The sequence below is a fragment of the Channa argus genome, chromosome 2, assembly GCF_033026475.1.
Source record: "Channa argus isolate prfri chromosome 2, Channa argus male v1.0, whole genome shotgun sequence".
Classification (NCBI taxonomy): Eukaryota; Metazoa; Chordata; class Actinopteri; order Anabantiformes; family Channidae; genus Channa; species Channa argus.
The window spans coordinates 24,241,096-24,262,643 of NC_090198.1; the positions used below are offsets into that span (position 1 = coordinate 24,241,096).

General features: G+C 39.5%; 2 protein-coding genes across 5 annotated transcripts; one reads left to right on the forward strand and one right to left on the reverse strand.

The window, feature by feature from the left end:
- The first annotated feature begins 679 nt into the window (after positions 1-679).
- vrk3 (VRK serine/threonine kinase 3) lies at positions 680-7,977 on the forward strand. Of its 2 annotated transcripts, none has more exons than XM_067486272.1 (16): positions 680-799; positions 1,978-2,180; positions 2,295-2,393; positions 2,722-2,844; positions 2,951-3,106; positions 3,456-3,596; positions 3,882-3,937; positions 4,064-4,130; positions 5,075-5,159; positions 5,269-5,371; positions 5,449-5,541; positions 5,629-5,761; positions 6,088-6,205; positions 6,334-6,392; positions 6,465-6,601; positions 7,439-7,977. In XM_067486272.1, exons 2-15 carry the CDS (start codon positions 1,979-1,981, stop codon positions 6,599-6,601), a joined length of 1,572 nt encoding a protein of 523 aa, XP_067342373.1. In that variant the 5' UTR covers positions 680-799; position 1,978; the 3' UTR covers positions 7,439-7,977. The 2 variants fall into 2 exon arrangements, with proteins under 2 accessions (XP_067342373.1, XP_067342365.1); XM_067486264.1 differs by lacking the exon at positions 680-799 and adding an exon at positions 949-1,065.
- A 955-nt stretch (positions 7,978-8,932) lies between these two features.
- Positions 8,933-21,548, reverse strand: LOC137104672 (rho family-interacting cell polarization regulator 1-like). 3 transcript variants are annotated; one of them, XM_067486235.1, is made up of 18 exons: positions 21,389-21,548; positions 18,017-18,104; positions 17,778-17,911; positions 17,573-17,651; positions 17,403-17,426; positions 17,260-17,313; positions 15,730-15,879; positions 14,724-14,787; positions 14,596-14,639; positions 14,383-14,508; positions 14,049-14,197; positions 13,846-13,954; positions 12,702-12,833; positions 11,897-12,487; positions 11,562-11,806; positions 9,809-9,896; positions 9,612-9,705; positions 8,933-9,523 (listed from the first exon to the last, which is right to left on the reverse strand). In XM_067486235.1, the coding sequence occupies exons 3-18, from the start codon at positions 17,867-17,869 to the stop codon at positions 9,453-9,455; spliced, it is 2,112 nt and encodes a 703-aa protein (XP_067342336.1). In that variant the 5' UTR covers positions 17,870-17,911; positions 18,017-18,104; positions 21,389-21,548; the 3' UTR covers positions 8,933-9,452. The 3 variants fall into 3 exon arrangements, with proteins under 3 accessions (XP_067342336.1, XP_067342343.1, XP_067342353.1); XM_067486242.1 differs by having other exon boundaries at positions 8,933-9,520; positions 21,389-21,546; XM_067486252.1 differs by lacking the exon at positions 12,702-12,833 and having other exon boundaries at positions 21,389-21,546.

Genomic DNA, 21,548 nt, shown 5'->3' on the forward strand with positions numbered 1-21,548 from the left:
CATTGTTTACCAGCTCAGTTTAAGAATTGAAAAATTGTTGAGGTGAGGTGTGCCTCCAGTGGTGGGCTACTGTAAGTACATTTACTCAAGAACTGTACCATTTTAAGGTTTTTTGTACAGTTCATAAATATTATCTACATTCCAAAGGTAAATATTAGACTTTTTACTATTTAACAACAATTTTACAGTTCTATTTACTTGTTACTTTGCAGACCTATATTGATACAAAATCAAATCAATTTCAGCACAATCATTTAAGAGATATTCCCAATGTAAGTAAATATAGAGTTCTTCCTCCGTGTAAAAATTTATTTGTCATCTTTTGCAGCAAATAAAGTTCATTTTTTGTTACTAGTCTAGCACTGCAGCTGAATAGGGAAAACACGGGGAAAAAAAGAGGGAATTTAATTCTAAAACATTAAACGAATCCACTTAATACGATTAACTCTGCTGAACAGATGAACCCTCATATTATTCTTAGATACACGTTTTAACACATTTTACACATTAAAAGATTTGTGGATCATATAAACAATTATTACTCTAATTGTGTAATGATTCCTGCAAGGAAGATAAATTATAAAAGTACGCTCCCCCATGTCGTCCGGACACCTGACTGCTATGTAACATTGTGAACACAGTTTAAGACAAGCACAGAAACAGCCTGGTTGCCTGTTTGGTAACTTCCAGCAGGGGGCAGCACCTCCGCTGCTCTGCCCCGACAGCAGCCGCGTTATTCCGTAGAAGCAGCGCCACACAGACCCCAAAAAACCTGAGCGGTGGAGGAGTGTTTGTGGAGGTATCAAACCTTTTCATTTTGCTTGGCTGTTATTCACTGCAGCGATATACATTTTTACTCACATGCAAGTTGTATCCAACGTTCCGGTTCAACCCAAGCAACAAGCCGATACTTCCGCCTGAAAGCCAGTATATATAGTATGAACATTATCTGGAAAGGGTTTGGTTTCAGTTTGTAGTTGTTAGCTACTTTAAGTTAGTGATGACCCGTGTTTCGTTTTTCTCAAAAGAAAGGGGCAGTAACGCTAAAACATCCTCAAGAAAAAAGTAACCAACAAACTAATATTGCTAGATTAACTATTTCATAAACCCAGGGTTTAACATCCTTTACTCGTCATCAACATTACACGTTAGCTAGCCAACGCTAACCTAACTAACTTTAACGTTATCTGTTCTTTGTTTAGTGTTGTGTTAGGTCACTTGACAGCAGAACGACATAGTTTAACCTTTAGCTCGATCTTCCTTAGTTTACAGTTTTGATAGTTACTAACAAGTAGATTAAGTTGAGAATGAGGTGGGATAAATTGAATCCTAACTATAGATTATACATTATAATTAATACAGGTAAAGCAGGGAAAGTTGATGACTTCTAGTCAGTTGTCAAACATTTCATGGTTTAAGCTTCTCCAGTAATGTTTTTTTCATGTTTTAAGCTTCTTGGGTTCAGGGTATTTGTGATGTGATTTGTCAGGTTTTTACAATTTTATTTTAACATTTTAAATTTTATATTACAATCCTCCAACAATTTAAAGTAATCCGGTGCTGAATGCATAAAATAATTACAGAGTACACAACAGTGCACTTATGTCAACAACATCATGCACGAGCTGTAATAATGTAGTATTTTATACACCACTTACAGAGGCAATTCATGAGCATTGAAAACTATTACGGTTGACACTTGATGTACATTTTGCTGGTTATACTTAAGCCCTTTGTGTACTTTGCATACTCACTGAGTCCCTGTAGCTCCGTTTGTAGAGCAGTCATCCACAAACCACAGGGTTAGTTATCTGACTGGTAAACTCTGGTTTTTACTGGGTTGGTTAATGTAAAGTCACATTGTAAAGGGCTTTGGACAAAATCGCTATATAGACCATTTACATTTATTTACTTTTACTTAAAGGTAATTTTCAATACATGTCGAGTATAAATATATAACTGTCTTTACCATTTCAGAATGCCTTTCCATTTCTGCACCCAGTGTGGTACAAAGTTGCAGCCTGATTTCAGATTTTGTCCATCTTGTGGGGTGAAGCTTCCTTGTCCTGTTGATGAATCCACCACTTCTACAGGGGTTTCTCCACCCAAAAAGCAAGATCCAATAACATTTATAGGTAAAACATGCCTTGCCACAAGTTTTGAGCCCACAGAGTGTACAGGTAAATATATTTCTATTTTGGGTTACTTGTTGGTTATACATAATAGTCTTTTCTTATGGTAAACTTTGAAAATATAGATTTTCTTTTCTACAGTCAGTGCTTGTATCTTTTCAGCTGCAAGTCTAACTCGTCCTGAACTGCGAAAGACTCGTAACTCCCTTCGTCTGGACAAGGAAGTGAAATTTAGCCTTAAAAATGCCGCGCCACCTGAAGGTAATTAAAAGTTGTGGAAGCATGATTCCTGTAAAATTATCTCATTTTCTGATGAAACGCGTAAGAAGTAAGTTCATTAACACACCTTAGCAAGAACAGTCCAATGAAATGTACTTTTTAATGTTAGCAGGTTAAAGCTACTGACATGTGATCTTTAAACTCACCAGTACTTTTAGCATTACTTTCTAGCCAAAGAAACACATACAAATAAATAAATTGTCTTTGCATTGTGTGTGTATATGAACACCTTAGATTCAGTGTAGAAAGATGGCTGATGCCTCGATTCCTGAGAAAAGATGAACAAGGAAACTTTCTTTTGTATTGACAGGTAATAGAGTTGGCTGCCAGGTATCTCCATCAAAGCACCCCAAAGTCACTTTCAGGCTTGAACCAGAGGTAGAGCCATCTCTAGAGTCTTCATCTTCTCCTGTTGGTAAAGTGTCTCGACAAGGTGAATTGACTCACAATGCCTCGTTTTTATTTTTCAATTTAAATAGCGCTGTATAAAAACTAAAGTGTCTGTGATCCCTATCAATTGTGGATGAATCCATGTGCAGTCAGAGGAAAGGCTAAAATCTCAACCCCTGTGAAGCAAGTGGAAGAAGAAAAGCAGCTGACTGATAAAACAAGTGGGAAAGCAGAAGGATCAACTGTAGACAGATCTCTTGTTCTTTCGCCAGTTTCCTCACCAATCTTCAAGTCCCCAGTAAAAGGTAAACTGTTACTGAACTATTTACTCTTGCCTAGGTTAAATTATTCAGTTATATTTAGCTTCACAATAGAGGCTAGGCTACTTAAATGAACATAATGGTGACTGAATTGGTATAACATCAGGCTGGAATGCGGAAGTCTCCAGAATCAAATCCCCCCCAAGGGCTTAGGGCTAAATGCAGAGCACAAATTTAATTGTAACATATGTGTATGTGTTCGGTGGCGACAATAAAGCTTCTATTTTATAAGAATGTCAGTTTAAACCACACACTGTACACCAGCTTTTAAGTGTTTGATGTGACCTTTTGTCTTCAATAAACTTAATTTGTAATGTTGAATGTGCCCCAACAGGAAAAGGCAAAGCTAAAAAGGCAAAGTATGCATCTGCTGTGGAGCCACTACAGGAAGGTGAAGAGGTGAATGATACATCAGGAAAGAAGTGGAAATTGATGAAGCTGCTCAGTCAGAGCACAACTGAGGTGATCTATGAAGGTGAGACTGTGTACAAGACATCAGAACGTAGTAGAAGGTAGAGTAGAAGTACAAGTTTGTTTGTTTTTTGTTTGTGTCTTGGTTTTTATGCATGTAATGATAATATGCAGTCCAATCACTATATTTTAAGGCTACAGTATAAAACTTTATAAAGTAAAATAAAATATAAATTTAAAGTTCATACATAAAAAGATAATTTGAAAGAGAGAGCTTTGTATTAAACATAACATTTTAACAAACAGCTTGTTTTATAATAATAGAATAGTATTGTGTTGTTCTTTTCAGTTTTTCAAAATACTTCCCAGTCCAATTTCAAGGAATCAAATCCCATCCTTAAACTGGTAGGTGTCGCCTCAACAATGACAACAACAATTAATGAAATGTTAGTGTTTTCTGAGTACAACGCATAACTGGCTAAATTCGTCATATTATCCGTTTGTGGAAATAAAGTATTTTATTCCCCTCAGGGAGCTAAAGATGGACGGATTTTCAATGAACAGAACTTTCTGCAGCGAGCTGCCAAACCTGCATCTGGTGAGGGTTTTGTGTATTTTCTTTCAAATTTACCAGCTCAACAGTTCTATTAGTTCCAAAAGCAGAAGTGTTTTAAAATGCACTGTAGTAACCTTGCTACTTTAGTAATCAGGGAACATGTTTACATGCACTGCTGTAACCTGGTTACTGCAGTGTTTATCCGTAGCCTGTACTTATTTTGGACGCATGGCTCAGTGAGGGAAAGCCGGACAAGCAGACAGAAAGCAGGTCCTTTTTACAGTGTGACCTGTTTGAATTTAACAAATACGTGATACAAAGCTGCCGTCCAAAGTTTCACTTTTATTCCGACTTTGGGTGGACTCTGTGGCAATCTCTCCTCTAATCTTTCATTTTCTGCATCCTTTTGTCCTGCACATGCACAGTTAAAAGCTGATTAGAAACCCGGGTATGCATTTACGTGGCAGAGGAACCCGCATTCTCCAGGAGAACTCTGTCGAGCAAATTAGGTTTCTGTCATCCTATACCCTCACTGCAGTAGCCTTATTTTTTGTTCACATAACAGTTAAGAAATCAGCTTACTCAAGAAAGGGTTACTTAAGTGCATGCAAAGCAAAATCAGTGATGAAAGTCTGTCACTGAAGTACCATCATAACTGGAGTTAGATTTTTCTGAAATTAACAAATGACAACAAATGATGTGGCAGTAGCATTATGACAGTCACGTGTAAGAAATTATTAGTGTTTATGTATAACAAGCTAATCAAAAACAAAATCAACACCTACGATGTGAAATACAGCTAGACAAGTAAAAAGTTTCCCCATGTTATCTGCTGATACAATATTATTTATATTTCATTTCATAATCCTTTAAGAGGAAGGCAGAATTTGGCAAGTTTTTAGTACTGGGGGGAAGCACAGGAGTGAAACTTCACACGTTTGCCACAGACATTAACCCTGCTAATAAAACCAATTGCTCCCTTCTAGTGGAGAAGTGGATTAAACAAAACAAGTTGGATTTTCTGGGACTTCCTTCCTGTGTTGGCTTTGGTCTTCATGCTGAGTCATACAGGTGTGAAAAACCTGTGTTTTTTTTGTTTTGTTTTTTTTACACATTACACAAAAACATTTACATCTACATGTCATTTTGATGCATTACATGTTGTTCTTTATTTTAATAGGTTTCTGATTTTCCCCAACATGGGTCGATCTCTCCAGTCTGTCATTGAGGAAAAAAATGAGTGTCTGTCTGAGAAAGTTGTTCTTCAGCTCACTTGCAGAATAGTACGTTAGACTCTTAAACTGCATGATCCAAAACTGAGTTGTCCTTAGTGTAAATAAACATTTCTGTCTCCTTCCAGTTAGATGTTCTGCAGTACATCCATTCTAACGAGTATGTTCATGCTGATGTTAATGCAGAAAACATCTACATCAAACAAGGACAGAAATCACAGGTAGGAAATATTCTACCAACTCAGCTCTGTCTTGCTCGCGAGTGAAATGTGTTTCATGCTGACCACTCTTTGCTTGTGTGTGGTTAGGTGTACCTGGTGGGTTACTGCCATGCCTTCAGGTACTGTCCAGCAGGCCAACATGTAGAGCACCGTGAAGCCAGCAGGGTATCACATGAGGGCAACATAGAGTTCATAAGCCTGGATGCACATAAGGGAGCAGGTATCTGACTCCTCGTCCCGAATTTCAAAACCCTCTCATCTGTTAAAGTGAATTAGACATAATTCACAACAAAACAGTTACTGTAAACCAAACACAGCTAGATTAAGTTTCTGCCTTCCATGAGGACTTCAATCCTCCCACAGTCCATCTGTCTGTGAGCTGACAGATAATTAGAGAGAGATTTTATGCATGTGGAGCTGACTGTGTGGAGAAAATAAATGGTGATTTGTACATCTGAGGATTGTTTTGTTGTGTTGACGTATTTGCATAGATTTGTGAGGGAAACAGATGTTATCACTGTGTGTGCGTGTGTTTTGTCCTGACAGCTCCATCTCGCCGCAGCGACTTGCAGTCTCTGGGTTACTGCATGTTGCAATGGCACACAGGGACACTGCCATGGAGCTTGCTCACTCAACCGGATCAGGTAGCGAGTCAGAAACAGAGGTGAGAGAGTTTATTACTGCCAGGCAACTGGCAGTAAAAAAACTTGAGTTAAGTCAACATATGGTTGGAGGCAGTAGTAGAGTACTAATGCAAATAATGCAAATTACTCAAACAAATTCTCATTGTAGGTACATGGAGGATGTTCCTGCACTGTTGAGTCATTGCTTTGGAAAAAAGAGTGTTTCCAGTGAGTTGAAATGTTATATAACAGATAAATGTGAAAATATATACCATGTCCTCATTGTCATATTATCTTTAGGTGCATTTAAGTCATACCTGACTGCAGTGATGGCTCTGGAGTATTCTCAGCAGCCGGACTACACCGTACTAAAGGCTGGACTTATCACAGCTTTACTGCAGCTGGGGGGTTCGCTGGAGCAACCTCTAAGTTTGTAGGTGAGTATGTAAAGTGCACATGCACCTGGGTGTGTGAGGTGAACAGCATATTCTGGTTTTACACCACGTTTTTTTTTTATTATTATTATTAATGTCATGTATAGTGCTGCAACTCCAAAAAGCCCTCTAAAGGCTGGGATGTAAACTGTTTAAAGTATTCAAGATGACAATTAAAAATGTTGTCATCTTGATGATTAGATTTGATTAGAGCTAGAAACAGTGACACATTTGTTGGCTGTGATCTCTGATTATACCCTCAATTGCAAAATATAAGAATCAATTAATCAAAATAGCCTCATCACAGAGTTTAACATTAATGTCAGTTCTGTAGAGCTAAGTGCTTCAGTCACTTTGCAAACTATTATTAACATGAAGTCCGAGCTTTTGCAATAGTGAAAATATATATATATATATTTCCTGTGTTAATATATTCATGTTGATCTACCAAATAAAGCAGTAGTTGCATTCATAAACAGTTGATTACACTGCAGTAGAAATAGCATTTGAAATCACATTCAAATCTAGATTTTAAGTAAGAGTGTAGAGCTGTTTGCACACATTTTCTAGCTCTTAGCAGAGCCTGTCATCCACCTTTGTAAATACAACCTACACTAATCACAGCCTAGGGTTGCAGTCACTCTCGTAGCCTTGACAGGCAAAATGCAAGGCAAACAAAGGACTTGCTGTTTCTCATAAAGTTTAGTATAAAAGTGCATTGTAGTAATGACAAAAGACTTTAACAACACTTTTATAAGTTCCTCTATCAAATTGTCTTTGCACTTGTACTTTGTCCATTCTGTTATAATATTTAAACATGTCTACTTTATTTATTTTCAGATGGGAACAAAAAGAAGAAAATTGGAGAACTGAAAGTTGTTTTAAGTTGCCGTGTTTTATCTGTGATGTTTTATTGCACTGAAGATAGTTTTACAGACTTTAACATGTGGATTTTAGGTAATTGAATTTTCACTGGGGTTTATCTTTAATGTTCATGTCTTTTCTCATGTAAATTTGACTGTGGCGTTTAGCATTACAAGGGCAATGTGAATGGGGAAATGGATCCAATTTGCACTGAAACACAGGTTGTTAGCGATGGGTTTTTGTAGGATTTTTAAGGTTTTAAAGGTATTTAAACAAGTTACTTGTTCCAACAGTTTTCTGGTTGATTGTGATGAAGGTACCTGCTGTTTCCTTGTTCTTCTTAATGGGACAGCAGGACTAACACTTAAATACATGTCCTTTCCCTCATGACATGAGTTTAGTAATGACAATGACTATAAGGAAAATGCATATGGATTCATTCCTCAGCCCTTTGTTACATGTAGGTTAATGGTTAATTTTTCCTAAATAAATTGCTATATTTCTTCTTCAAAACAGTGCATTAGTGGACAGTGGAACTATTTCTGTACATGTATGTAGTAAGACAATTTAAAAAGTAAGATAATTTATACGTCCTGAATTTAAGGAGTGTTTAACAGTAATCTTTTCAGGAAATGTTAGCTGTGCTTTCATGTTGTGGTCTTTACTGAACAACTGACCATCACGGTGGTAATTACTTTACACACACACACGTTTTTTTAATTTTAAAGAAACCTTTATAAAGTTTAAACACTTCTGAACATAAACATTTTAACATTTCAAGACATATACATTTCTTTATATGAAACAGTAAATATATCTTATTGTGCACACTCTTGAAGTAATTCAGAAAATAAACACTTATCTTTTGCCTGATCTCTCCTGTCATGGCATTTTTAACCTTACATCTCACTTGAGGCACTTTCTGAATAAGGAGGCTTTTGTAGAACAATGTAAAGCACAATGCCGAAAGACTATAGCGCCCCCGCGAGGCAGTTCTTGGACACAGCTGCAGACCCAAAGGCTTCCTTGTGCTGCAGACTAGCTTACACACTTAAAACTGATGAGCTTTTCATACAGACATGCTGGCAGCGTGAGACAGCTACACATGCAAATTTAAATATACACTGCAGATTGTTCTCATGTTTTGAAAAATGGAACCACGACCAGTTTTGAAGAAAAAGTGAGAAACTTCTATCCTTCAAGTGTTTCGATTCAGTTCATCTGTCAAACAATTATTCAGCTCAGGCCCTTTTTCAGCTATGAACATTTACTGTGTATTTGTGATTATTCTCATTAACTCTCTCTGAAGCTTAAAAATAAAATGATCCTGTTTCAGGGCACATTCCTGATTGGGAAATGACTTCATGTCCACAGCACAGTGATAAAAATCTTCAGACAAACATTACATGTTCATGAAGTCTTTTCCTCCTCTTCCGACAGTGAAAGTGCTCTGGGCTGTATACTGATTTAACACTGAAAACCTAAACCTTAATTCATACCCACAAGTACTAATAGTTTTAAACCTTTGTGATCCAAATCGGTAAGTGACTGGGTCAACTTACTCCACTTAAAAAAAATTGAAATAATGCACTGTAATAAAACCAAAAACAAGGCAGCTTTTAGCTGTTCCTGAAATGTTTACAAATTGGACACCAGATTCTCACATGACAGGAACAGTTCAGGAAAGTGTAAACTTCAGTGGCGTCCCACTTTAACACAGGCAACATGATACTGTGTGTGGTGAAATAACTTTTGGAGGAAGATGTGTGTGTGTGTAGGGGGAGATTTTCAGTCATGACTGAGGAGCAGAAACCCTGACGTTTATCATTCTTGGTTAGAACAAAGCAAATATGTGCACAAACGCCACCATAATGGAAGAGCTTGTTTGTCTGGAACATCCTCAAGGCCTTCATTCCCACAGGCATAGGAGGGGGATGGCATAAATGGATGAAAGGGGGAGAAATAGTTGAACTATGGTTCCAGTGTGCCGTTAGAAGACAGCAGTGGTCAAATGGCTGGGAGTGGAGGGACGCTCCTCCTGATCGTGTGATGCGAGATCTGCTTAAATATTAAACAGGGCAAGTTGGAAACTACTGATGCCTGCAGGTGTGTTATCACATGAACAAAAGTTTTTACAAACTCCTCTCACCCTGTTGTCCATCTCCCTTTACATCACTGGGTTCCTTCTTATCCTCTGGGATTTCCATCTGACTCAAGTCCTGCACATCATCCGTGTTCGACTCCTATATTTTGTTTTGCACAAAATAGTTTTTTCCTTTTTTTAAACATAAAAACAACAGGTAACGCAACTACTTTAAGATGGGGTTGGACCAATTCTCATTTTACCTGTGATTCAGAGAAACAATCTTCATCCGAGTTCCTAAATCCTTCCGGAGCTTCCATTAGTATCTCAAGACCGTCCCCCTCCTCATCACTATTGAGTGAGACAAAATAAAAATATATATAAATTAAGGAAATAAGTGATGCTGCTGTTTACACTCCAGGAAATATTCAGAGAATCCACATTTTTACTGTATGTATCCATATTACTGCATAAAACTCCAACCAATTTAAACCATGTTTGGCTGCAGCACAAAATTACTTGTTAATGGAGTCAACTATTGACTAAACAGCTTCCAACTTAAATTATGCCCGAAAACCTATTTTCTGAAAGCTTGGACTTGGCACTAACTAAGATACAAATTATTCAGTCCGCTAAATATTAATAATAAAATCATTTGTAACAAAGAAAAACATCAAAGCTTCATATTGCACAAGCTAGAAACGTATTTGGCATCTGCTCATTAAATCAAGTTTTGTTTTTTAAATCTATTTTGTTGATCCATTACTGTTAATCAGTACCAATTCATCATAATAAAAACAAAAACAAGTTTATTAGAGTTTTTTATGTAATGTGCAGTGGTCACAATTAAATTTTACTGTTCACATTTCTATGTTGCACTCTAAATTGCTTTCTTTGCTTAAAAAAATTACTGAAATTAGTAATTGTCAAACTTGCTGATTTTGTTTTCTGTCAATCATCTAGCTGTTGCCCCTTTTTTTTTTATTTTAGATGTACAAGATAAAAAAACACTATTTTCATAAGGTGGGATTGTTTAAAAGACATAAATGGTAGATGGTCTGAACTGCACTAATATAGTGCTTTTCTACCTATTGATATTCAAAGTGCTTTACACTGCTGTAAAGTGTTCATCCATTTGCACTCACAATCACACACACTCACACATCGATGGGGGAGATGTTACACAGCTGGCCAACACTCACCGGTAGTAACTAAATTGGGGTTAAGGATCGGGGATCGAACCAGCAACTGGGGGATTGGTGGACAACTGCTCTATCTCATGCGCCACAGTAGCTGTTACACTGTCAGTACGTAATGTAATGTTACATTTGACATGAATACAGCATAATCCATTATCTGTAACCGCCTGTCTTGTTCAGGGCTGTGGGGGGCTGGAGTCTATAACACCTGTCATTGGCCGAGAGGCGGGGTACACCCCAGACAGGTCTCCAGTCTAGCTCAGGGTCAACCCAGAGACATACACAGGCAGACAACCATTCAGACTCACACTTACAGGCAATTTAGAGTCACCTTTACCCATTACCCTAGTACCCCTGGGAAACCCACACAATCACAGGGAAAATGTGGACAGACAGGCCACAGTTGGCCAGGGATTCCAACCAGGGACCTTCTAGCTGTGAGGCCACAGCACTATCCACTCGCCCACCATGCTGCAGAATAATGCATTATTTACATAGTTACTATAAGCAGCTCTTCTGAAAAAAAAATCCTAGTTGCACATCAGGCTGAGAGCAGGATTTTCCAATATCTACTGGCCTATTCAGGCTAATTACATAATGTGACTATAATATTAGTATTGGCAGTATTGGAATAAATGGAGGCTCTTGTTCTTCTGCCAACACTGTGGATGCACCATTTTACAACAAGATTAGAAAAGGGAAATGACAGGTTTAACAGTAGTTACTCCAAAAATAAAGACAGAAGCAATAAAGTGAGATGAAAATAAATATTTCTTTCCAGTTTGTGACAAAAAGACACAGCATTCACAACACTGACCTTCCTCCAGAGTAGAAGTTCTCCTCATCCTTTATGTCTTCAACAGTCTTCTCCTCCTCTGATATATTTTGGTCCTCTTCATGTTGCCCATTCTCCTCTTTCTTCTCTTCTTCCTTATGTTGCTTATCATCCTGCCCATCTTCCTCCTCCTCTTCTTCATCAAGGTCAGAGCAGTTGAGAAAGTCAAAACTTTCCAGGGCAGTCTCCACTTCCTGCGTGAAGCTAGCAGAAGTTGGAAAAGGAACCTATAGAAAAAGAAATGTTCATGTTAAAAACATCGCTCTGCGCTTGTTTGACTTCACAAAAACGCCTGGTAAATCTATTGTGTTACTTACCATTGGAGCTTCCTCCGGTTGTTTTAGCTCCTGGACGGACTGGTGTTCCTCTGTCGTGTCTAGCTGCTGTCTCCCTCCTGCTTCAGGGCTGTGCTCTGGTTCTGCTTCAGTCTGTTCAGCCTGTGCTGATGGATCAAGCTTTACCTCCTCTACTGAAACCTGTGGGATGCCACACTCAGACCCTCGACCCACTAATACAGGAGGTAAGGAGGAGACGTCAGGGCATGAGGTGCTAAGGTCTGCTGAGGTTTCAGAGATGTCAGCTGACTGGACAGACACCCTGTCAGCCACTGTACAGTCTGGGCTGTGAGAGCAGGAAGTCTGAAGATGGCCGTTAGGCACCGCTTCTGTCTGAGAGAAAACCTCGGCAGCTTCGGTCTCGTCTTCCTCTTGATTGGACGAGAGTGACGGCGTGGATGCACTGGACTTGTGAGCACTCAACGACAGCTGATTGGTGAGAGTGGTCTGCAGCATGTTGGAGCCTGTTAATCTCTGATGAGCCAGTGCTGGACTGGAGGAGTCATCAGAAGATTCAGAGGAGTTGGACCAGACAGTACCATTCTCCATTTCTCCCTGACGCTTCAGTAGAGACTAGAAAAGAAATAAGTGCCAAGAGAGGAAAGGATTATTTTTTGTTTTTCTTCAGTTTAGTTAGAAAATTTATCAGAATTTATCAGGATCCTTAATAGATTAGGGAATAGAAATCAATTAATTTTACTATTAACATTTGTAGTCTGACATTTGTTGATTCCTTTTTAAACTTTTCTTAGTTTAGTCACTAATCTACAGCTACATCCCAACACACCGACTGTACAGATGTGAATCGGGGAGCCGTGTGGCTGAATTCACGCTGCAAAGATAGTATCCTCTCTGTCACGACACCACGGAGCACCTTTGTCGCTGAGCAGCTCTGTCTGGGCCAGCCACGAGGCACGCTCTTCAGCGAGGTGAGGAAGAGGAGGGACATATTGGAGCTCTACTCAACCACTATTAAACAGCTACAAGGACCACAGCTCCGTTCATACATGCTGCTGTCACACAGCCCACTACTGCTATCATTCACTCGGCTTGCATCAGGCACTCCACATGTTCTAACACACAATCCTCTGTGCGTATCCTCACACACATCAGTGCTACCACTACACACAAAGCAGTTGGGAAGCAGCTGAAATAGAACAAGCCAGTGAAATGACAGTAATAACAATCATCAGTGAGATAAAGGCCAAATGCACAGTGTATATGTGTAGTAAAATACGACGGGACTGTTACAAACCCTCATGAACCAGGGGCTGGTTTCACAAAGATAGTTAAGACCAAACACACACAAAAAAAAGGAGGACCACATTTAGACTGAAATGTAATAAGAAGAAAAAAGAACGAAAAAATGGCATAAAAGGCCAAACATGCTGATTTTCAACATTTTAATGCGAGACACTGTTGCAGGATTGTTGCATTCTGATGACAAATTAAAGGAAAGAAATCGGAACAAACGAGTCAATCAACATCCAAAGATGCTCTGTGGCTGGTATGAAAAGGCTGAGCGGCCACAGTTTATTCTAAATTATGGGTCAAGATGTCAGGAGGAAAATATTTCAGTGACTTTATTCCTTCACCAAATTCTCAACCCGTCTTATACGCCACGTGTGACATGACAAGAGATAGTTGTCTTAATAAAAAATGTGTGTCCCAGCCTTCTGGTTGGCTTCTAGTTAACGGTGGATCTGTGACATCAACAAACAAGTCAAATGTTTTTTGCCTAATACGCGACTATGCTGATTAGACACGAAAACTGTGGCTGTGCTCTGCTGTACACGTACAGTCGGTCTAAAGTCTGGTTATTAGTTAGATGTAGGCCAGAGTTGGTCTTTTTGTGTAACCGCCCCTGTGAGGTATGGGGAAGGTGCTGTATACGTAATTTGCAGATATTTGATGTGATTAGCGTGACTTACATAAAACACCTGCTCCCGCATAGAGGGTGTGTCAGGAGGGCTCTGATTGGACAGCAGTCGTTTAGAGACCGTACTGCTGCATGACGTCTGGTCGTCTTTATCAAACGGACTGAAAGAGTAAATGCGAAAGAATAAACATGTTAAAAGTGTGAGAATAAAATTTTAAAAAAGCTTTAAGAGGTTTGTGCTGCTGGTTGACATGCCTCCAGGTGACCTCAAGGTTCAGTTTCACCGTCCCAAGGTCATTGATGTCCACGGCGAGCGTTTGGGGCAGTGGGCAGAACAGGTCCAGCATTTCGCAGGAAACACTGCCTACAACCACATGATTGGCCAGGCTCTTCAGCTCCGTCACCTTGATTCCAAAAACACACAAATGAGGAGGTGGCTGAAACCACGACGAGAAGAAGGCGATCACACAGATCTGGACTATTCAGAAGGTAATGGCTACACAAACTCAAAAAAATCAAAAGAAAATGGAATTAAATTAATAAATACAAATCTATTTGTGCTTGATCCTTTAAAAGTTAATCTCATTACCTTGATTGACAGCAAATCTGTGATGAGAGGCAAGAAAATATACTCTTCGCTGTCCCATATCTGCTTGTTGCTGACTTCTACACGTCCCCTTAGCCTCCAGCGTTGCCGCCCATAACGCATTAGCACCTAATAGGAGCAGAAACAGCTCATGAGATGCAGAGAATGCAAACTGTCTTTGTGAAGTATTTATGGGTTTGAATTTGAGTCTCTTACTTCATATTGGTCACCAGCACAAAGTCGTGCAAAGCCAGCAAGGCCTGAAACATCAGAAATCAACAGATACATGAGAACAGGGCTAATAGAGGGAACAGGAAGTTACATGATATCAGAAAATGACTCACCCTTCATCTTGACTTGAAATTCTCCCATCTGGCTTTCTAATTCACTCTCAAGTGAGCACATGTGCTGCAGAGAAAAGGAAGGGTTTTAGTATAACTAATATTTTCTATGACAACTCAAACAGTTTGCCTCAGCAATTTTATCCATGTTTGGAAGGAAGTTCAAAATGTTTGTTTAGAAAAAAACTTACTTTATTATTATATATTAAGTGATATTACTGAAAAAGTAGTAGTGAAGTAAAATTGGTATTTCATTGGGGAAGGCTTAATTTTTGAGGCAGAAATTGTCCTCAAGAGTCCTTGAAGAGCAACTTCACCAATTTTCAACTTGCTCTCTGTGGCTTTGGTTTAGTGCATAAATCTACATCCCTCTGACTTCACTATATTAAAGTATTTCTCTGCTTCTAGCTGAAAAACTCAGGTGGACCATGATTACAAACTCCACGGTACGAGCAACAAGACAACATAATCAGAACTGAAGGTTCCCCAAGTGATGTCATCCTGAGCATTTTTTAGCTAGAAGTAAAGAGAGATTTTAAAATAGGGAAGTCAAACGGAAGCAAGTTCAAAATCAGTGAAGGCTTCCTTTAAATGCTACTTCATTTTGTAAGGTAGAATTACAATAATGATTCTAAAATGATCAAAGTGCCGGGAGAAGTTCATTAGCAAAGGCTGTGTGCTATTGTTATAGGAGAATTTGTCTCAATTTTCCATTCTGATATTTCAAACACTTTTAATATTGTACACGTGAACGAGAACTTAGTGATGAAAAAAAGTTATTTTCAATATTAATGTATTAGGGTTTTTTTTCCATAATGTGGTATATTAAATTTTTGGGTTATTTTGGTTGTTTGTGTTTATAAAAACTAAATAAATTAGGAATAGTTTGAGTGATTTTCATAGCAAACGTATAAACAATGTTTGACAATGATTGTTATCTAAAAGTTATAAAAAAACAGATCTTTGATTTTGGACTAAACAGGACAACTTTGTTAGGTCTATCACTTGCCTCTGTACACTCCTTGTAGCCCTTGTTGGCCTCGCTCAGACTCTCCCTGGCCTCTTTGCTGCCAGTTGCTGAATTAAAGGCGGCCACCATCTTACTTGCTCCATCACGCACTCGCCGCTGAATACAATAAGCATCATACAGCTCCTCAACCTGGAAAAGCAAATAAAATACAGGAATCAATTTTATTTAAATCAATCCTATTTAAAATGTTTAATCCAATTGTTATGATAGGGTCAGTGGTTCAATTCCCAGTCCCCAAGTTGCTCCCAGTAGGTCAGGTGAGCACCTTACATGGCAGCCACTGCCATCAGTGCTTAAATGAGTGAATGAGCCAAACATAGTAAAGCACTTTGGATAAAAGCACTAAATAAGTGGCCATTTACCATTAATTAAAGCATTATTTATTGGCTATTTTTGCCGTGGCTCAATTAGTAGAGTGTCCGCCTACTGACCATAGGGGTCGGAGGTTTGAGCTGACCACATGTCCAAGTGTCTCTGGGCAAGACACTAAACGCCCAACAGCCCATCCCCATCCGTGCCAGTCCCAAGCCCGGTAGAAATAGGGGAGGGTCGCGTCAGAAAGGGCGTCCGGCATTAAAAAAAAAAAAAACTGTGCCAAATCAACATGCAAGACAAATGGTCTGCTGGGGTGACCCTGAACTCACAGGATAAGCCGAAAGGACAAAAAAAAAAAACACTTGACAGTACTGTTACATACTGTACATTAATTCGTCTCACTTTAACAGTTTTTTAGAATTGTAAGAAAAATGGTTTTTAGCTGTTAAATGCTCCACTCTGGTTACAAGCTGGTCACTAACTAGTGATCAGTTTTCAGTGGCTTTTCTCTAGAACTAGAAAAGCACTGGTAAGAGCAGAGAGAGTGAACTAAAGCACAGCAATAGTGGGTAGGAAAACTTAAACAGTGACTTAAAACATACTAAAGCCTGACACAGCTGACAGTAGCCACATAGTCAGGTGATAAGTCATGATTACCAGCATCTCTATTCATGCACTGATTTTAAAGAACATAAAGCCTAAACCAGAAAGAAAAATCAAGTCTGTGGTACATTAGTCAACATGTAGATTCACACCTGAAATCCACAAAAAGTGTTATGGCATAAGAAAAGTAAGACAGCCACACAGAAGTGTTAATCTGGAGACATTATTACTACAACCTGAAGCCTATTAGATTTTCCCATTAAATACCATGTTTGCTGCTACTCTCCAATCAGGAATTTGACCCATCTCCTGTCCTGTAACAACCAACAAAATGCTCACTGTTTTAAGAGAAGCTGCTTGATTAATAGTATAATCTGTAATTTTACCAGCTTTGTGACTGGTTTCTTTGCCTTGTAAGGTTTTCAGAGACGCAGCTTTGTCTGGACCCAGCTAAGAAAGCTGTTTGTGACACATGCTAATAAAACCATTTTTTCTGGCTTTTTTTGTCTATTGCTAACATATAAATACAGAAAAGAGTAGAGTTAAACACCTAAATCACGTGTCTAAACATTTGATCATTTCCATACACACCTTGCTGAGGTGGAACTCCAAGCGACGCATGAACCTCTCTATGGCTTTTACTTGCTACAGGAAACAAAACAATAATTAGACCCGTCTTATCTCCACCTGTAAAAAGTTTCAATCTACTATTAAGAGGTGTGAATGAAACTCACCTTATCCAGCTCATACAATGACCCCTGCAAACAAACCATGAAAAAAGAAGAACCAAGCATTTAGCATCACAAAGCATCAAATAATCAGCTTAACTGAGAAGAGAAAAGACAGCAGCAGTCAGTCTGATACTGAATGATCCCTACGGGTGTAACTGGTTTTTGGCTCTCACCAAACGACCGTTCCTCTTGTTTTCTCTGGTCTGCTGACCCAGGCTGTCCAGCTCCATCTGGTGGACCTGCAGGTACGACCTACCAACACGGACACATTGCCGTTACTCCTTCATTTTAACTCTCAGTTGTCTTCCTGCATTCTCAGCAACTTTCAACCTGGCAGCATTCCCAAAAATCTACAGAGGCTGAGATGTGTTTACTCACTGTAGGCCTCTGCGTAAGGCAGCGTACACTTCATCCAGCCGCTCAGGCTGGGGGGTTTTAGTGGGTGGCAGCTTGGTGGAGCCTGTGAACATCCTGCTTCCTTACAAGGCACGTTTCTCTTAGATCAAACAGTGCTGAGGAAGGGGGAGAGAGAGTGAGCGTGGGATCATTTCTGAGAAGCCTCCATGGCTATTTCAGCCAAAGAAAACTGGACGAGAGAGTGAGTGGAAGCTGATCACCTGCTGAGTGGAGGGATCCTGTCTTTATTGTAGCATGCTTGGAGAGCTGAGTGTAGCACGGTGGCTTTAACAAACCAAGGGACATGTCCTGCAGTCACAAAACAGTTCTTTATTGTCATTCAAAACCACTCACATGGGAGGTGCATAGTAGAATGAAATTGCATACACTCTCAACTCTTCAGATAATATAAATGAGCTACAAGATAAAGAACTTTGCAAGAAGACAAAAAAAATACATTAAAGAATCACAATAAGAAATATACATATCTGAAAATCGACCACAGCACAGAGGCAAAGCAAATTGGATTCTTCTTCAATAAGACCCTTTGTTTTCATGTGTGTGTGTGTTTGTGTGTGTGAGTGTGTATAGTAGCAGGTGTATTGTGCAGTTAAACCACTTTGTGTGTGCTGTGTGCATGTACGAGGGGCAAAACTTATGCAGAATCTGGCAGTTTTGGTGTGTTTTCCTAGAAGATAACAGGTGAACAGTAATTCTGAGACATTACAGAAAAATTAGGGCTGGGTCACCTTGTACCTCACTGTACTTGATGACACATTTCATCCCACTGTGTGATTCTTTTTTTTAATTTAACCTTCAGTGAACCAGGTAAAGATCCTGCTGAGGTTAAAAATCTATTTTCAAAAGGCAATCTGGCCTTAAATTCAGTGATGGAAAACAGATTGTTCAATGTGATTTCCTTGTTCTGCAAGTTCCTCCTGGTGGCTGCAGCTCTGTCCTCACGTTAGGAACAGACAGCACATTTGTATCCTGGGATCTAAGATTATGATTGGAGGATGAGCTCTGTGAGAACAACCAGCAAAATATAAGGGAAGTGTACACATGAGTCAGTGAAACGATCAAGGAGCCTGATAAATATGGAGAAAACTGAAGACAGAAACCAATTTTTCACTTCCTATGTCTGCCCACGGTTTTGCTGAATGTTTGAGATGGCGAGCGAAACTCATGCAGCAACCACAGTGGCCACCACTGACAATAGTAGGGAGTACAGTCAGTCTGTGCTTCTCTTCCCCTTCCTTCCCTACTTCTCCACCCCCTCCTCCTCCTCCACATCCAACGCCACAGCACAGGAAGTCTCATGGCTGACTCTACACAGGAAATTCTACACAGACATTTGGCCTCAGAGTACAAAACCATTCCTGCACAGAGTGTAAAAACTGACCTGTTTTCTATGGGCAGATTAGCACTGTGCTACAGTCAGGGGAAAGTATAGGAAGAAGAGGGTCGTGCCTGAGCTAATCTAGTCACAAAAGAGATTACAGACTTAAACCAAACTACATCTGTCAAGCGGCAGCCAAACCCTTATTAACATATGGGATCTGTGAATGAGCCAGCACAGAAAAGAGCAACCGGTGGCATCCGCTCTGCATTGTCTTACATTAGACTCACAAAACAAGAAAGAAATGACTGTCTCATTATAACAGATGGGATCAAGTGCTCCACCTGTCAGAGTTGCTGAGACGGAAAACGCACAGATTGTGATTTTATACGTATTAGAAACAACACTGTGGATACAGGAATAAGCTGTATACACCCTGTGGTCTTTCTGCTTTCTCCAGCCACACAGTAAGAACATGGGTTCGGGGCTCATCGGGCCAGGGGTCCAGTAAACTGCTAATCTTAGCTGCATACTGGGAGGATTAACTTTGTCAGTGTTAGAAAATGGTCCAAAAAAGTTGCCATACCAGAGAGCATTTACCGCTAAAAACACCAAACCACCTTCTGCCAAACACGGACAAAAGACACGTGCAGGACTCGAACCTGCAGCCTGTGGTGGGCACAGCTACAAAAGTGCAATGTCACTATGAGAGAGATACAAATCCCACACACTCACACAAACCCATAAACAATACCTGTGGCTGACACACACTTTCTGCAGTAATATTGACAAATGTAGGAGCTAATCACCAGTTTCCTCTCTGTCAGATGTGCTTTTATCCCTTTCCTTACATTAGAGATCATTAACTGGATTAATCCTCTCTACGGAGCAGGGTGAACAAAGAGGACACTGTTTTCAATCAACTCACAAGACTGGAGTTTTGTTTACCCCAAAAAAGGCTTTTATGCACTCACTGCATGCACATATAGTCCAGTTCAGGGAGTAGTTTGGGCCTTAAACAATCTCTGAATAATTTATATTCATTTGATATGTTTGGCAAATATATCATGTAAATTGACTTTATTTTCGTCAAAAGCAGATTTTTAAATTTAACATGAGATTGTCCCATATACAATTGTCACAAAATGTAAAATGTGTCTCCTAGAGTAGATACTGAAGAGAAAGATACTGAAACATATTCAAGAAGGTGTAATAAGTTCATATTTAAGAATTGTCCTTGATAAATAACCAAAACTATAAATAAAGTTCTCAAAATAGATTCTGATGGACTAATGGAGTGAATCATAAAGATTTTCCTTGTGAAATGACCTAAGCTATAAATCAAATAATCAAAATACATTCTTATGGACTAAACAACTGAATGTTTCATCACTGAAACTGTACAATGACGATGTAGATGGACCTGACAAGCAACCAGTGCCAAAAATGTTATCTGAGCTGTTTTAATTTGAACCTTGGGCAATAGAAAAGTGGTTCATTGTATTTTGATACAAAATGAGGATAGAACAAGTATGTGAAGCTGTATTAGGTATTTGTTTCTTTTTTAACTTTAGAAATGAAAAAAGTTTAATTATAATCACAACTGGAAATGGTTAGTTTCCTGTTGCTCAGCTCGGACAATAATGGACTATTTATTTCAGACCAGATTTGTGCTTTTCTGTAACTGAAGATTTGTTTAGAGGATAAGTCTAGATATAAACAATTGTTCATCCATACTTTGTGTGTTTGAGGAGGAAGAGGAGGATAATGATGAGGGGTAATGGTGTTACAATAAAATGCAGCCACCTATTTCCAGATTACTGGATTACTGTAACCCCGCGGCAGCAGGCCACTGAGTCGGATAAACACACCGCAGCACTGTTCCTCACATCAAATCAGGATGAAGTTTAACCAGCAAACTTGTGAAACGATGGCGAGCCTGATTTTGTATTCCGTGCATATCCCACCCCAGCCCCCGGAGCTCATCACAGGCCACAAAAAAGTCCACTCCCGTACAAACCAGGACCCCCAACGCCCTGGTACCTTAAATACCCGTCCATCAACTCACTACAAACACCCCAAAACAGCTGGGAAAACGGGGGTAGAGTCAATCAGAGCGAGCTAGTGGATAGAAATTCGACAACATCACGGGAAAAGCAACTTCACGTCGGTCAGACTCGTGTGGAGAAAAACAATTAACGGGATTCTTAACGGGAGTCGCTCTGACCTTGGCGATGAAATCAGCAGCTCATACCTGTGTTTAAATATCCGACAACCCTCAGGAAAAGACCGGAGTCCCATTTCAAACGCGATGTTCCACACAGTTAGCAGAGGTTTACAGTTATTCAGGGCGCTGTCCTTCTCCTTGATTTCGCAGTTTTTGCGTCCACAACCAAAAACACGCCGCAGCCTCC

Excerpts from the sequence above, each read along its gene's own strand:
- vrk3 (XM_067486264.1), top strand. The coding sequence starts at position 1,001 with ATGACCCGTGTTTCGTTTTTCTCAAAAGAAAGGGGCAGTAACGCTAAA. Across the intron at positions 3,107-3,455 it reads CTTCAAGTCCCCAGTAAAAG|GAAAAGGCAAAGCTAAAAAG; the intron begins GTAAACTGTTAC and ends GTGCCCCAACAG. Across the intron at positions 5,762-6,087 it reads GGATGCACATAAGGGAGCAG|CTCCATCTCGCCGCAGCGAC; the intron begins GTATCTGACTCC and ends TTGTCCTGACAG.
- LOC137104672 (XM_067486235.1), bottom strand. The coding sequence starts at position 17,869 with ATGTTCACAGGCTCCACCAAGCTGCCACCCACTAAAACCCCCCAGCCT. Across the intron at positions 11,807-11,896 it reads AACCGGAGGAAGCTCCAATG|GTTCCTTTTCCAACTTCTGC; the intron begins GTAAGTAACACA and ends CTTTTTCTATAG. Across the intron at positions 9,524-9,611 it reads AAAGGGAGATGGACAACAGG|CAGATCTCGCATCACACGAT; the intron begins GTGAGAGGAGTT and ends TTAATATTTAAG.